The following is a 17,899-nucleotide window of genomic DNA, read 5'->3' on the forward strand; positions in this document are numbered from 1 at the left end:
TAGGCATCTGTTCCGGGAGATCGGGGGTATAAGATTCTGTTGATCCGGGGTATCTGATTTAGGTATCGGCGAACCCGAGGGAAACTCGAGTGTTCTTGTCCAATCAACCGAGATTCTACCTGAATCGTGATCGGATCAAGTGGATTCGACAAAGCTGGTGCCTTTTGGTTATCGGTGCCCAAACTCGGTCTTCGGCAGAGTTTCGAGTGTGTCGCCGAAGTGTTGATCACAGACTGATCAATCTACCTTGAACCAGGCGTTCGTGACCCGAGGTTGAAGTTGTCGACCGAAGCGACGCGACAAAGGCTGCCTTTGGCTTTGCCCGAAATCATTTACCTCGGCTTAATTAAGGTAATCCGGTTAGCCAAAGCAAGGCAACCGAAGCAGCTAAACTCTACAATTTCAACGTAGCCGAAGCACTCTGTAACCAGGTAGCTAAATCCGTCGAACTTCGTATGACCAGACCGGAATAATCAAGGTAGCTAAATCCGTCGAACCAAGCACTGATAACTTGGCTAGCTAGAGTCTCATAAACCATGTCATGGCGTAGCTGAATTCATCGAATATTGAGCAGCTAAAGCTTGCGCAACGTACAATCACGCAACCGAACATAAGTCACGTTAATAATGGACCGTGGCCGGGTTGAATCCGGGATGATCAACAATGTCAAGTCAGCCGAGGTAAGATGGCTAAGCCAAGGAAGCCGAGTTAGCTAAATCCATCAACTCTATGATAGCTAAGTCCATCAACTACGTGGTAGCTAAGCTCGTCAACACTACGCTAGCTAAACCCATCAACAGTGCGGTAGCTGAATCCATCGGATCTACGGCAGCTACCTCAAAATACCGACTTAACCGGGCCTAGTTTCAAGGTAGCCAAGATCACCGATTTCGACATAGCTGAACTCAAAGTACTTAACGTTCCCATAGCCAGGAAACCAAAGCAACGAGTCCAAGGTGACCAAGGTAGCAAAAGCCTCGAAACCAAGGTGCAGCTAAAACTGTTCCGCCGGTGACATTAAATCCAAGACAGCCAGGCCATCTAGCCCAAGGTAGCCAAAATCAGTAGACTACGCAAACAGCGTCTATTCGATTCGCAGCATCCGTCGGACTGGTGTGTACAAGCCCTAAGTTCGCGTCGCGGCGAATTTAGAACGCAACAAGAAGAAACCGCCGCGCGCGGGCGACACGGCTAAGAAACAGAGGGGAAAAAAGGTCCGAGGAAGGAGGAAAAGAAACGTGGACGGAACGCGGCGCAAGTACCTCATTGGTGGAACCGTGACCGTTCATCTTGCCGTCACCTCTGGTATCCCATTACCGGTCTGCGGCGAAACGCTCCAAGGATCGTTCACCTTCTCGCATCGGTTCTCGAAAATGGCGCATCTCACTCTCCCCGGTGTTGCTCCGTCTGCACACGCCGACCTGTCCTTCACCCACGTACCACCGTCGGAAACTGCCAGAGAACCCTCTCAGTCTCTCTCTCTCTCTCTCTCTTTCTCCCTCTCGCTAGCCGACACTCTCGATTTTCGTTTAGGCTGGTCAACGCCGGTCAAGGTCACGCCGCGATCCTCACCGATACTAATTTCGGCGGAGTGTCTTCGGGTTCGACGACCGGACCACTCACGCCACCCGGGCACACCGCACGCCGGACACCGATTTCAGGAATGTTATCGACCGATCGATCCGCTGCTACCACGCCGCCGAGGGTGTTTATCAGTCAAGGACGTCGCGATCCTCCGAAATCCCCGGATCTCTCTTCTAGGTCGTGACAGTCGTCCCTTTCGCACTGTGTCACTGAAACTTCACTGGCACTGTTGCAACATCGGCCGAGAGGTCCGTCTCGATCTTAGAGTCTCGGTCCAGCGAGACACCGTAGATCGCGAGTCTCTCGATCTTCGGATCGAGGAACGTTCTCTATTTTTTTCAAAATTCCGGCGCACCCGATCGCTCGCGGCTCCTGCTGTCTCGCGTTGATCGGCTCGGTTTGTTTTCCGTGTAATGGATCCACGACGACGGGGAAGCGGATGGATCGAGCACCGACGGCGAATCGATCATTTCCACGTCCTTCGCGTTGGAGCGCTGTTCGCGGACTGGAGAGCTCCGCATCGCGCGTGCACGGAGCCCATCGCTATCGCCGCAGGTAGACACCCCACCAAATACGCATACCGGGAGAAAATTTGTGGTCGAATCTTAACAACCCGCTGTTACACCGACGACGACGCTAAGAATTATATACGAGCACTTCCTGATTTATCGGCGACGCCTCCGCCACCGCGGCGATTATTTATTTCGAGGTGTATAGACAGCGAGCCTTATTTGTCGCGCGCGCATTTATTACGGTGGCGATATAATTCACACCTCGGCCACGGGGGGAACGAGATTGAAGCCCCGACGGGGGCTTGTTAACCTTGCCAATGCAACACGATGCAGCCCGCGCGATTTCGGAGCGGGATTTGCACATTTTTCTAGCAGCTAGAATTGCAGATGCAGATTTTTAATTGGTCGATTTGCTATTTGAGCCGTTTATTTTGACAGTGGCATAAGTCACTTTGTTTTTAAGTCGATGTATTTAAGGGTTTGCGTTTTAACACGTTTAAAAATATGGATGCTAACTTTCGAGAAGATTTACTTGTATTTGTTATCTCAGGATACTGATATTTTTCTCGGTATAAATAATTTCGTATAAACATTAAAAAAATCACCACTTTTCATTACGGTAAAGTGACTGATACCACTTTCAAAATAAACGGCTCATTTTGCGGTTAGCAGAATTATTGTTTTTCGTTCGTAGACATTCGAGCAGGGAACTTTGTTGCGATGACTGACGAGTGAATTCTTGGGTGCCATAAATCTATAGGAGAGCATAACACAGTCACTAGTAGGTTGCAAATAGTCACAATAAATATTGCAAATATTAGTCACAATAATAGAAGTTCAAAACACTGCTATGTTATTTTCAATGTATTCAAATGATTAGAACCACCAATCAAAATGGCTTCTTTGAAAAATTTTTGGATTGACTTTTTTATTCAACCATGCACTGTCACGGAAATCGTGCGAAGTTTAAGTATATCCAATTTTGCCATTGTTATAAAGCAATGTACATTTAGCTCCGTTAACTCTTTCCACTATGCCATCGTCACAGCCTCGTGATAAAGATTTTGAATCTTATTTTAAATTTTCTTTCTTCTGTCAGAATGTATTAATATCGAAAAAATTTGAATTAGTGTATAAGTGAAATAAATCGTTTAAAGGCTCAGTAGTTCTAATGCGAAAGGTATTCAATTTCTATTTCAAATCTATTTGTTGCAACCGAGGCTATTCTTATTTTGCACAAAGAAGCTCAGTCGAATGATTATAAAATACATGTAATAATAATAATATATATATATAAATAATGTAATAATAATAATAATAATAATGTAATCATATATATATATATATTATGATTACATTATTATTATTATTATTATTATTATTATTATTATATTATTTATATATATATATATATTCTATTTATCTCAATTAACATCACATCTGTTTTATCGTTACTTAAGCACTCTTTCTTACAGATACATTTTCATTTTTAATGAAGATCCACGTTTCGTAGAAAACAAAGTGTTTACTGATACATCAAACTATTTTGTTGCAAGGCTTTATCATGTACTGTCATCATCAGCCAGCAAGAACCTCTTAAGCAACCGTTTAGCAGGAACTGTGGACAGGAGTGATTCATGGAGAATGTTCATAGCAACTGCGACTGTCCTTATAAACGAAGAGCAATTGTCTTCTTGCATAACATTCCTTCACGAAAAATTGCTGAATGTGTCTTCAGCTTCGCTACCATCGGGATTACAAAAGACGCTTTGGCGATCTAATATAAAAATATACCGAAATATCGACAAAGCAACCATTCATTTAAAAATTAATACACTCGTAATATTCACAAACTACAAAATCAAAAGAATCGTTTCTCAGCGTGAATCGAAGTTTCCAAAAATGCCTCGGGAAGCTTCGCTTAGCTCTCGAAATTCTTCTTGGAATTTTCGCACGGATAAACCGCGGTTTAACGAACGATGAACAAAAGACCACGATCATCAATTGCATTGTCAAACATCTTTACGATGTTCGTTTGGCAAAAAATTCGGCGAACAATCACATTCACGATTCCGATCGAATGCGAACGTTTACGATGATGGTAGGTGGCCTAAGTTACGGGTCAGGTGGGTTAGGAGAGAATGGGCCCAGGGGCGGGAGGGGCCGAAGATTGGTGGCGTGCCTATTGTTTCCGCGGTGAAGCGAGGCCGGGAACGTTGCTTCTGATACATCATCTTTATCTGGCTTTCTCCCCTTTATTTTCGTTCGCGACGTTGCGCCGCGCGAGAGAGCTGATGCACCATCAGCAGCTACGATATGATCCACCTTGATACCCTTGTTCGCGATGAATGCGGGATTGTTGCCGGTGTTGCTTTAAGAAACCGAGATGAATAAGAGAAACGGGTGGGGGGGAGGAACCGGGGGCGAGCTGGTGTGTCCCGCTCGGAGTTGATTAAGAGAACCGCAAACGAGAATAAAAGAAATTTGGAATTTCTGCACGCGATCGCGCGGACGCTGCCAGATACGTGTAAGCGGATTAGGGTTATGCGAAAACGAAACGAGCACTTGAAACACGGTGTACAGGGCGGTGCAAAGTTGCCGGCCGAAAATTCGTTTTCGATATTCCATTCCTTTTAGATCTACTGATTTCCTATCGAAACTGTACATTTTCTGAAGACTGAATAATTCGTCGAAAAATGTTAACCGAGTTCTCGCGATAATTATTGTTGAAGGTTGTCCCTGCGACGGACATAATATTTTAGATTATGGTATTACATTGTTGTATGATGACTGTCTACTGTCTGCGTTGCCTTCCTTTTTTTTTTAGGCTCCTACGACCAAAAATTTTGTTCTTTAGTTAGTTGCCTGCGGGCGAGCGTAATATCGGTTAGCTTTATGCGTGTTTCCTTTTCTTTTTTTTCAATAAAAATTAACTCTGTTACGATTACTTACGTTGCCTGTAAATATTCGACAATTATTTTTGACAAATGGACTATAGTAATCGGATTAAAGAATTCGGAGAACCCCGATGGAAACCGTATACCTTCGGAAAATCGAGAAATCGTTTGAGAAGTGCGAATCAAGTTCTGGCGATTATTTCTTTTCTTTCGAGGGAAAGGCGACCGACGGATCTCGCGATAGAACAGAGAGCGCGGGTTTTCGAATCGCGGAAGGAAAATCGATTGGATCGCGTGCGAGGGCTGTAACGGGATTCGGAGCGGGGTCGGGGCTATTGATCGGGCGAATAGGGGGGTCGGATCGGCGACGAGGATCGAGGCGGAGTAAGACGAGACGCCGGCTAATCGTGAACGAACGTAAAAGAAGCTCGCGGTGTCGTGACATTGACTCCGGCTGGTCTAATAGCTAATAACATCCGTGATCGGGTGCACCGTGTCGCGAAAGTAGGCGCAATTTACGAGGACACGGTCGTGCGCATCCTTCCGCCGTCGATTTATCGCCATTATGTAAGGAATTATTATTTCGCGTTGTCGCGGGTCGAGGGAGAACGCGGTGAAACGCGATGACGGTTCGTTAGCTTCGTAATGTATATCCGCGGAAGGGACGCTGTCCTAATCCATTGTTATTTGCCGAGTTAGAGCAACCTGGATACAGCCTGTCAGCCTGAGTTTTCGTCTGCTCCGCCGGAGAGATGCACGGGCAAGTTGTAAATTAACGTAGCTGCGAAGACGACTCCGCTTGTAAGTGGGCAAAACGAACGAGAAACAGGGTAATGAAACAAATGGGGACGTCTCTCCTTCCCTTGGACAGATCCTCTACAGGAGAGGCAAGATTTAGTGGCCCAGGCCACGCCTACTCTGGCTAAATCAGACGTTCTACTCGTGCAAGGGACCTGCTTTGTCAGGTGACAATTGTCTTCATTAGATTCTACGGATTCGAATTATTTTTCTAGATAAAGTTCTCGATTTTCGAGCTTCTACAGGCGAATCAATATTTCGAGGCCCTAAAAGTCCACGCCCATTTGCAGCAATATTTGATATTCCACAAAAAAATTGCTGCAAGTCTTCTGAATGTACTTTCCTTCACACGAAACTCTCTTCGATAGAAAAATAATTGTTCGATAGAGACTAACAACATTTTTCATTATTCTTATCTTAGTTACAGGTCATCGTCTACAGGAGAGTCAAAATTTAGTGGCCCAGACCACGCCTACTCTGGCTAAATCAGACGTTCTACTCGTGCAAGGGATCTGCTTTGTCAGATGACAATTTTCTTGATTAGATCCTACGGATTCGAATTATTTTTCTAGATAAAGTTCTCGGTTTTCGAGCTTCTACAGGCGAATCAATATTTGGAGGCCCTAAAAGTCCACGCCCATTTGCAACAATATTCGATATTCTACTAAAAAAAAAATTGCTACAAGTCTTCCGAATGTACTTTCCTTCACACGAATCTCTCTTCGATACAAAACTACTTGCCCAATAGAGACTAACAACATTTTTCATTATTCTAATCCAAGTTACAGGTCAAGTCCCGATAGAAATTCCATAACCGATTTTTCATCGGCGAATTAAACAACCACAGCCTCGCATCCTTGCGCGATACCGTAACGATACCGGGCCGCCGAGCGAACGCAACGACATAATAATAACCCCTAATACAGGAACAATGAGCGACAGAGGGAACGGTGTGCCCGGCTTAGCCTAGCCGAGGAGTCGCGGGATGGCTGCTTAACACCGGTCGCGTAGGAACGTTCGAAGGGCGTGGATTAATACCGTCGGTGCACCTGGACGCGGTCCGCGGAGAAGAAAGAAAAGTATGATAAAGAAGCGTGCGCCGGGTGCGATGAACGGGGACGAAGGAGGAAGAGCCGAGGGAACGTTGGACCAGCGTTACCCATCGTCTGGTTTCCCCGGTTCTTGCCGGGCTGTTTACAATCTTGGAAGGCCGAGGCGGCGGTACACACTGCGCTACCACCAGGTATGGTAGCCGCGGGTTTCGTACTTGGCGAGGACGAGATGGTGACCAGCGGTTTACAACGGTGGACGGTCGATGCACCACCGCGAACGTAGGCTGCTAGCAAGCCGAGCCGAGCCGAGCCGAGCAGGCGAGCCGGCCGGCTAGCATAAGCCCCGGCTGCGGATCCCGGTTCAAAGAGGCCACTAAAAGGGCTTGCTCGTTCAGCTTAGAGCCCCCGGCCCCTCCCTCTGCCCGCCAGGCTACCAGTTAACCGCAAAGATGACCGTGCCCCGGCGAACAAGGACGCTTTCACAGGAGTTTGCGTATCGGGGAACAAGCTGTCGATCCGATCCGAAACGAATCGGGCGGTCCGGCAAGTGGGCGACGCGTCCCCCTAAACTGCGCCTCGATGTTTGGCGAACTAATGGTGTTTAGTCGCTGGTCCGCTCGACCAGCAATTCTCAGGTGTCCTGCCGACGCCGGACCTCGTGCGAATTACAATCGATGCTACGGCGAAATTGGGCTTGAGGCGCTGTAATTGGCTGCTGCGGTTTCTGGACGTGTTCTGTGCTTTGTCAAATGGTCGACGCAGTTGCCTCGGCGGCTTTTTCGTGGATATTGTCCCAGTAAATTTTGTTGCTCGAGGATTCTAGAAGGAGGTGAAAATATGCAGGTCGGTCTAGGTCACACAGCGAACTCTGTTTCTGACAACGACTGCAGCTTTTGTAATTGTTCTTTAATTTATCTGCGAGTGGTCACGACTTTCTTCATGACTTCTCTGTGGAAATGATCCTTTTTGGAGGAAATTTTGACGCGAAGAGATTCTTGGAGAGGATAACAATCTGGAGAACAGACTAGTTCATGTCCACTTTTGACGACCACGGCAGCTTCCATAATTATTCTTATCTGCTGTCATATACAGGGTGTCCCAAAAATGTCTCGCAATCCGGAAATGGCGGGTTCCTCGGATCATTTGAAGCAACTTCTTCCTTTACAAAAATGTTCTCCGAGGCACCGTTAACGAGTTATTAACGAAAAACAGCGACCAATAAGAATCGAGTACGGCTGACGCGAGGCGGCCCAGCCAACCAGCGCACGAAGCCCAGTTCCGCTTATTGGCTCGGTCGCCTCGCGCCAACTGAGCTCGCCTCTCATTGGTCACTGTTTTTCGTTAATAACTCGTTAATGGTGCCTCGGAGAAAATTTTTGTAAAGGAAAAAGTTGCTTCAAATGACCTGAGGAACCCGCCACTTTTAGATTGCGAGACATTTTCGGGACACTCTGTATATTCTTTATCTGTCATCAATCCTAAGTTCCTGCTTCTAGGAGATGGTCAAAATCTGATCAGTTTAGGCCACGCCTATTGGCAGCGAAACCTGTTGGCGACAACTACTGTAGCTTCCACAACTATTCGTTACTCTGTCTATCAGTAATTACAATTTTCTTCATTGTTTTCCTCTAACAATCCTCTTTATTACATGAAGGTTTGATACTCGAAGTTTCTAAAGGAGATCAAAGTTTAGAGATCACCCTAGGCTACGCCGATTTAGATCAAACCCTGCTTTGTCAACCACTATAACGTTTCAAGCAATCTCCACTTCATCTGGCAACCGTGGCAATAGTCTTCATTAGTTTTTAATCAACATTCTCTTTCGGAATACAGCAGAACCTCGATTATCCGGTCCTTCGATATCACGATCAACAGTTATTTTTTTACCTGTAATCAACTGAATCAAAGACGAACCATATACAAAACTATTTATAATAAAAATCATTAAAGATCTGACACTTTAACAAAGTAACCGTTCCATTATCCGAACACTTGTGTCGCTCTGCTTGGCCCGGATAATCGATGTTCCTACTTGGAAACACGTGTCAGCAAGTTCCTAACACTATTCCGAATTTTCCCAATCGATAGCAAACCGATCATTGGCGAACTCCCAGTTCTGGTTACCTAGGTAATGGCGAGAGTTAGTTAGGTTTCCTAATTCCAAACTGTCCTGGTAGGATAGTTCAGAAGTTCGCTGTGGAGGAAGTGGTGAAAAAGAAACGTGGCGACCTTCGATCTCAAGGAAACACCTGGTTCTCCATATTCGACGAATGATGTCGTTCGTTAGCTAGCTCCGCGTGCCAGCGGTTCTCAGCCAACAGCTGCGCCGCGATTCCTGGAGACGGGGCGTTATAGCGAAAGCGATGATATCAATACCTTCTCACACATACCTCGGTTTATCTTGGCGAGATACGTGGCGTGATGCATCGCTCCTTCGTGTATACAGTAGCGTTATAATGTTACAGGGGACTGCAGATAACAGTACTTTCTGGACAATTTCTATCGTTGTACGGACAGCGGCCGCTGGAGATAATGAACAGGATGCGCCACTGCGAGCTCGAACATCCTAGCGAATAAATTTCCTAATCGGTAATCAGGACCTACGGAATAATGGTACCCAGCTTTCGTATCCTCCTTGTCCCTTATGCCTAGCAGAAGTATAATAGACACTCTCTAACTTATATTATTATGACCGGAGTTTTTACTTTACAATCGTCGAAACAACAAATACAACTTCACGAAACGTAATAGAACTTATGCAAACTGTTGGCGATACCAATTTATCGGTTCTGTTTCACCGTGATAACGAATACTCAGGAACTCGAGTGTACGAGATATAATATCAATGCGATCAGAGTAGTAACAATTTTAAATTTGTACTTGAAATGATTGAATTTGTGTTTTAAATTATTATATTTATATTTTAGGTTATTAAAGTTATTCTTTAAATTTATAAATTTGTATTTTAAATTATTAAATTTATATTTTAAGTTACCAAATTTATTCTTTAAATTTATAAATTTATATTTTAAATTATTAAATTAATATTTTAAGTCACTAAATTTATTCTTTAAATTTATAAATTTATATTTTAAATTATTAGATTTATATCTTGAATTATTAAATGTATATTTTAAATTATTAAATTTATACTTTGAATTATTAAATTTATACATTGAATTATTAAATGTATATTTTAAATTATTAGATTTATATTTTGAATTATTAAATTTATATGTTAAATCATTTAATTTATATTCTAAATTATTAAATTTATTTATTTTGCAGTTATATTGAGATCTCCAATAAAACTTATTAAAACAGTAATCTAAACGAATGTTGCCGACCGAATTCTTTTCATTTCTAAAACACCACTGTACACGCCGACTTGATGGCTCGTACAGGATTTTTCGACGGTCCCCTAATTGCGACACCGGTTTACGTAGTGACCTAATAGTTCACGCAATTAGCCGTCTTAACGTACGCTCGAAACACCAAAGAACGCGTGGTCCGGGCGAGTTCAAGGCGACCAGCGACCAAACAAATATCCCTCGTCACCATGCCCATGACGAATTACATCATACGCGAAGGCTGATGTTCCATAATACCGCGAAGACGAGGTTCGAGACGCCGCGGACTCCTGGAAGGAACCATGAGCTGTCTCGAATTTCAAAACCTCCGGAACGAACGTGACCCGCCGCAGAATTCTTATGCAGGACGAGGGCCCGTTCCCCTTTGTACCTCCCCGAAAGGGCAATAACGTTCGTGCCGATGCCCGTAAACTTGATAAGCACGAATTCCTAACGACCCCCGCGATCTTAGATCGGATGACCGCCGGATAAATGATTCGTTGGACGCTTCGGGTACACTTGCGCTTGAAAGTTTCACTGACGCGATAGAAGGGACACGTTGTGACAACATACTTTGCTCATCCTTTATGCTTTTCTTTAATTTGCAGTTGTTCCATTTGGCGCTATGGTAAATTGACCCTAATTGACGCTCAGCTTGGAAACAAAAATGGACAATTTGGGAAGCGGAGACACGATTGTTCTAGCCTTGCGGCTTTACAGTTATTGACATAACTATAAAAACGAGGCAATATTTTATAATAATAAGGGAGGCATTATTTTATAATAATAAAATAACCTCCTGTTGCAAAGTTGTTCATTTTTGTTTCCAAGCTGAGGAAAATTTAATTAAGGAGAATTTACTGTATTTGGTTTTCTCGAGTCTTTCATTTTGTATCATTCTTTTAATAACTTTTTCACTTGGTACTTATCTTCTTGTATAATTCTTTCATTTGATATCATTTTTATTTTGTAATTCTTCCACTTGGTACTTGTCTTTTTGTACGACTCTTTCGTTTGGTACCATTTTTATTTTGTAATTCTTTCACTTGATACTTGCCTTCTTGTATAATCCTTTCACTTGGTGTCATTTATATTTTGTAATTCTTTCACTTGGTACTTGTTTTTTTGTATAATTTTTTTTCATTTCATACAATTACTCTTTTATAATACTTTCATTTGGCGCCATTTATCTTTTGAAACTTTTTCACTCGATACCATTTTTCTTTTGTAATTGTTTCAATTGGTATTTCCTATTTTCAATTATTCTCTCATTTGGCGCTCGTCCTATTTTGTAATTCTTTCATTTGATAGTTATTTCGTTTCATTAATTTATCACTTGGTACCGTACAAGTTTAGAAGTTTTTAATTCGATACCATTCTCCTTCCATTATTCCTTGATTCGGTACCCTTACAGAGTGATATAATCAGTATAGAGTGATTTAATCAGTCCCTTCCTTGTTAGCATGCACAGTTTTGCATAATTCTTTCTTTTGGAGCTCTTCACGTTGTAATTTAGTATGCACAGTTCCGAATAGTTCTTTGTTTTGCTGCTTTCCACGTTATAATTTATTACGCACAGTTTTAAATAATTCTTTCTCTCAGTGCTCTCCACATCATAATTTAGCACGCAGAGCCCTGAACAATCCTTTCTTTTCATGCGCATCACATTATAATTTAGTGTGCACAATTTTTAGGAATTCTTCTCTCGTTACCCCTTTTCATTTACTTCAACGTCCACGCGTCTTAAGAATTCCTTTCTTCGGTACTATTTTAGCTCAAAATAGCTGTTTTAGCTATTTAGCTTAAAATATAAATCCAGCTCTATCCTCTCCGATTTATGATCTCAACGCAAACGCTCGATCGTCAGCCGAAAATTGATAATCGCGCAGCGCGACGAACATCCGAAAATCTGCTCTTGTCTTTCCCGAACAGAGAAACTTTCTGCCGGAGCTGTATGCCGAGGATGCTCGCAGTGTTTCAACGTTTCCCCTCATTAATATCAGGAAACGGTTTGGCGAATCACCAATTAGGCTAGGATTGTTCTCGTTTTAGCCCGGCGCATAATCGTGACAGAACAAAACGGGCTCAATATAATCAGCCATAGAACTGGATATTCAAGTAGCCGTCCCCCCGCGTATCGAGCCTAGCCGCAATCTATCGGTCGAATCTAGCTAATTAAACTTTATGCCTTCCGGCATTTTTGCCCCGTAGCGAAAATGTCAATTCTCCCCCCCTGAACAGCGGCCGCTAATTGCCCGGCATCGATGACAAGTTCAGCGAAAGTCAAACGTCCGCCGGGACGAGACTATCGGCATCAGCGGGGATGCTTCTTAAATGTCAATCGCGCTCTGCGCCGAGCAAGAATTCTTTCGCTTTCACCGTGTGCATGTGTCGCGGAAAGAGATCCACCGGGGTAGATTCCTGCGGCGGTAATGGAGGCTCTCGGTCGAAAATGGACGTATCAAAGGGATCGGGCCGACCGTTTTGTTCGCGGTGCCACAAAACCATCGTAACAAACGACGTTCCGGCACTTACAGAAGGAAGTCGTGCTCCTCTTCCCCCCTCTCTCTCTCACTCTTTCTCTCTCTCTCTCTCTCTCTCTCTTTCTCTCTCTTTTTCTCTCTTTCAGTCCAGCACTCTTATCCTCCCTCTCCCTTTTGCTCTCTCTCTCCCTTCTTTTCTTACCCCGCGTACCTTCATCTATCTCTCTGCCACTGTCTCGGGCACGTTCTCCTCGACGTCCAGCGTTCATCCTTCCGCTAGTCTCTCTCCGCTGGCTCATGGCTGCGTCGAAGATGTGTGTTGCTCGTCGGTGTGCGAGGAGCCGGTGTGACACACGAGTGCCTCGAGATACGAAGAAGGTAAGGTAAGAGAGGCTCGTGCCCTGCCCGGTGACTGAACCCACACCGCATTTCACACAACCAGCTCGGCCGAGATCTACGCCAGCCGACAAAATTATAAAACATCCGAGAAACAACGGCCCGGCATCGCTTTCACGTCAGCCGTTCGCAGTGCTCGCTTTTTCAGGCCTCCCCTGCCATTTTTTTGCGACGAACCGAAAGGCTCTTTTGTACTTCGGCAAGTTAGAATCTCGCGGTGACGCGAGTCGCATTATCCTCGCTGCGACAAACAAGGATTGTTATTGTCTTCGCTGTTTGGTCACTGACCAAATTTATCGTTGAGATTATTTTGAGTTAATTTATAGTCGCTTTATAATTTATCTCACTTGCCCTCGCAACGTTTTCACGTGTATGCGTTATATTTTATGATTGTGTGATTTTAACCCACTCGCTTGTTTGTCCAAAGGTGAGCTCATAACCTTGATAGGAAGCGTTGCATCGAGTAATGTATGCAATTGTTGGAGTATACGAAGTGTGCAGAATTTTTCGTATGAAACAAGCTACCTGTCTTCTTTATTCATTTATTATAAAGTATGATTTTAGGCTCTGAAATCTTTAGATCAGCGTGACACATATTTTTGACGAGACTTCAGGTCTTTAAGATCACTAATTTCTTAATTTACGATTATCCATATTGTAAAGATACGTTTATTCGTTCAACTTATATTTTACTCACGGCAAATGTTATAATAACGCTTGTTAAAAATCGGGATAAATGTCTTATTGTTACTTTTATAAACTGATATAAAACTGCTGTTTTCTGTGCTCGTAAATCTAAAAATATCGCACCCTGCTTTAAACAGTATCTATTGGCCGTCCTTTAACCAAGTCCAAACTAGTGCGTTGCCCATAATTCTGTGAAAATTATACAAAAGATATAATGAAACTAAATTAACTTCTTGAACATTAAAATTCGCAATAATATTATTACTTAGTTATGCAGATATAGATAGATGCTGACTCTTCGCTTTAACACTAAACCTACCGTACTCTGAACAACAAGACTACAAGAATAAGACAACAAGAATAAAAATTTGTATAAAAGAATTTATCCAACCGTTTCATAAGAAATAGCCCCGATAATTTGAACAATTTCAAAATAAAAAATGTGCGACCAGAATAATAGATCTCGCGTTGAAAACGTGCCAACACCGTGAAAGCTCGAAGACGCAGGGTTACGGAAGCACCAGACCATCGTCCTCAACATTTTCATACGCGTCCCATAAGTTTGTCCCATAGCCTGGACACATTTGCATCGAGCACCGCCATATCGTCGGCTTCGAAGAACCGGGGAATCTCATCGGCCACGGCACCGGTGGCGTGCACGAATTAAGATGCATCTGTTAGCCCCGATCTCTGGCGTGGCGACTGCTACCGATCGCTTCCGGTACCGTTCCTCGAACGCGTATCTCTCCGGCCGGCTTAGTTGCATTGTGGAAGGACAGACCGTGTCCAGGACGGGACAGCCGGCGTTGTCGCGGAACGTTTTGTTTCACGTGTTCGAGGCACGGCAGATTTGTTTGAGTACCAGGAAGTACGAGCTCTCCGCGGCCGCGAGAGCCTCCTCGTGTACGAGGAAGTGCTCTCCACTCTGTCACAAAGGTTTCCGAGAAGACGGGTCCCGCGATCGCGGATACTAATCCGTTTCGAAGCGATGGGGATCCGGACCGGCGCGCGAAAAAGGCGAGGGGATATCGGTGCTTACCTTGTCCTCGCAGGTCTTGTGGCAGATGTACTTGCACACTGCAACGAACAAGAACGATTTGTTAGCGTCGCGAACCGGTGGATACTTGTTCGACTAGCTCTGAACTAGTCGGGCCGCTGACTATTCTTTAACCGCTTGACACTCGAACAACCGAACTAGTTTGCATCGTCTCGGAAAAGTCAGATTCGCCGAGACGTTGCGCAATTTCGCTTAAGATCTGCGCACGAACAGGTTGGCGCGACCGCGAGCGTGCAATTTCGAGGATTGCGAAATCGAGATTCGGAAATCCGATTCGAAATTCGTTATTATTTCGTTATTATTTTGTGAATTGGACGTCGTGGTTGTATAAGTTCGGTTGTTCCAGTGTTATCACTTAGACTGCGGATCTTCGTGCAAAATACGAATTTCCTACGTCAACTTAAAGAACAGTTAAGTAAAAATGGTTTTCTTCTTTTAATAGTTCTAAGAAATTGGAGATAATGTAATAAAGTATTTCATTGATCTATTTTAGCCAAAAAATGCAAAAAATCCACAGTCCAATCGTTAAAATTAAAAATCTCTTTTTATAATATAATTCCGAACGAAATTTTTCGATTATGTTACTGGGGATGACGTATTGATACGCGACTAAAATTGCATTCCCATTGAACAATTCATTAAGAAATTCTGAATTGTAAATTGTGTACTCAAAAATTATGAAATATTGAACCTCAAAAATTGTCGAACTTTGGACTTCTGTAACTTCGTGCAAAAACATGTTACAGTGTTCTGCCTATGCCCATTTTAAAGGCTCGAATCTCTACTTTCAAACTGCAAGCACGCAAACATATAAAAAATTATCATCCGTAGTTACGAAAGTTAAAACTATAACAACTTCGTTTAACTATCAATAAAACTACTCTGTTATTTATCACGACATAATCCGTTCTGGCTAAGCTGCAGATTCTTACAAAAAAAATAAAAATATTCTCCGTCGAATACAAGATACATTAATTGTTTAAAACATAATCAACTTAGCGACAGTTCGTTCATTCTTCCGCCGCGTTAACTCTTTCGTATTCCATCCGATTTATCCTCGTCGTAAGTGCATATACAAAATCCGCAGCGTAACCATAATTGCTGAGAACGATCCGCGAGAAGAAGCAGCAGACTATTTGAACGATAGAGAAGGTAGTACGGTGGGGAATGGAGAACGATATCAAAGTGTTCGATGGTTCCCGTTGGAGTTCGTTCGAACGGTTCGCTGGCTGGCAACTCGCTTTTACCATCCACCACTACGGTACCGACCGAGCTTCCAGCACAGGCCGAGCAAACTCTGGGTTTCCCAGTGGCCAGAGCTGCAGAGAGCCAGTTTATCGACTCACCTCGGCAGCAAGACGCCTGCTTGATCACCGCCTGATGGCACAAATGGCACGGTCGCGGCTTGCGCAACTGCTTCGTCCGGAACACGTGACACTGCGGCTCGAACTCGCTCTGAAACCAATCGGAAGACAGAGAAAAAAATTAATTAAAGTCAATGATTATCCCTTCGAAGAACGAATGCCGTATCCGATCGGGCGGCCGGGGCCTCGCCGGTCGCTATCTGAAACTTTTTCATGGATTTTTTCGCCGGCCCGGTTTAATTATTGGATAAGGACCTCTCGACTGGTTAGTCTCGACGAGGCCTAGATCTTTTAAATGAAACGCCTGTTCGAGGGTGCTTCGCGGCCACGGGAACTTTTTACTCCGCTCCGGAATCGTTATTCCATATCGGCTGTATCCGAGAACGATCGATGCCAGCCGAATCGGGACAATAAATGCGAACATTTCAATTAATTCAATTTTAACGAATAATCTTTTGTATTTGTCACATGGGTTTCTTTGCGCGGCTGTTAACGGTACAGCGATCCCGTAGCAACAAAGAGAGCTAGACCCGTGGAAAGAGCATAATTTGCCCTTTAAAATGAGAGAGGAATCGTCGCGACACGATAATTTGCAACAATGTTACAGCTCTTTGAAGCTCGCGAAGTTTCGTGCAATTTTTGCGTCGAATTTCAACTGCTGCCGCGGCACACGTTTGACACGAACGACTGTGGAAACGCGAGAAAAAAATGTAGCACGATGTACCCGCGCTCGTTGAAAAGAGCAAATTACAGGCTTTAACGCCGCTATGGTTACAATTGCAGGGAAAAATTGTTGCGCTTCGCAGAAGTCGGCAAATGTTGACAATTTTTTCAAACGCGAACATTGTTGGAAAACTGTTGACACGTGCCAGCACGGCGGATCTAATCCAAAATGGCCGAAAGTTCTGAAAAGCAGATATTTTGCCCTTTAAAATAAGCTTAGAAACAGAGTCTAACGATTTTTTAAACCAAAGTTACAGCACTTTAAAGTTTGGTCAAATTCTTCAATTTTCTTCGTCTTATTTAGAAGACGAATATCCAACCGCTGATAGGATAATTTTCACTCGAATGGCTATAAAGTGGCATAAAAAAGTCGCTGACGAACTTTTTTGTACTCGTTGGAAAGGGATAACTTCAATCTTCATGACCACTGTAGTCTCGTCCGTCGAAAAATATTTCTATCTTCACCAGAGGTTCGCAAAGTTGAATTTTTGGCACAAATTGAACATTGTTGCACAGAATAAGACTGCTAATTGGACAGCGATTTCACGAGCAAAAAGAGAAAGCAAATAGAAAGTAGAGATTCCGCCCTTTAAAATAAGATCAGATTCGTCGCGATGCAGCCATTTGCAACAAAGTTACAGCAGTTCAAGTTTTATGAAGATCTTGGACGTGTTCGATGATCGATTGAAGCAAGGAACACGCCTAAGAGGGTATCTCGGGGCGATTGTCGCGAATTAGACAGCGATTTCACATACAAAAAACGAAAGTATGTAGAAAGTAGAGATTCCGCCCTTTAAAATAAGATTAGATTCGTCGCGATGCAGCCATTTGCAACAAAGTTACAGCAGTTCAAGTTTTATGAAGATCTTGGACGTGTTCGATGATCGATCGAAGCAAGAAACACGCCTAAGAAGGTATCTCAGTGCGATTGTCGCGAATTAGACAGCGATTTCACATACAAAAAACGAAAGCAAATATAAACTAGAGATTCCGCCC

At 43.6% G+C, this 17,899-nt stretch overlaps 1 protein-coding gene across 8 annotated transcripts in view; it reads right to left on the bottom strand.

The window, feature by feature from the left end:
- The window catches only part of by (focal adhesion protein tensin), a 309,556-nt gene that overhangs the window by 181,737 nt on the left and 109,920 nt on the right, over positions 1 to 17,899 (bottom strand). For 6 of the 8 annotated variants that reach the window (XM_076521246.1, XM_076521247.1, XM_076521245.1 and 3 more), the window contains exons 2-3: positions 16,163 to 16,271; positions 14,799 to 14,836 (exon numbers count right to left, since the gene is read on the bottom strand). In XM_076521246.1, the coding sequence (XP_076377361.1) occupies positions 14,799 to 14,836; positions 16,163 to 16,271 (147 nt within the window). Of the gene's footprint in view, positions 1 to 1,262; positions 2,060 to 14,798; positions 14,837 to 16,162; positions 16,272 to 17,899 lie in introns of those variants that run through there. The other 2 variants (XM_076521251.1, XM_076521256.1) reach the window with 2 other exon arrangements.

The sequence above is a fragment of the Megalopta genalis genome, chromosome 4, assembly GCF_051020955.1.
Source record: "Megalopta genalis isolate 19385.01 chromosome 4, iyMegGena1_principal, whole genome shotgun sequence".
Taxonomy (NCBI): domain Eukaryota; kingdom Metazoa; phylum Arthropoda; class Insecta; order Hymenoptera; family Halictidae; genus Megalopta; species Megalopta genalis.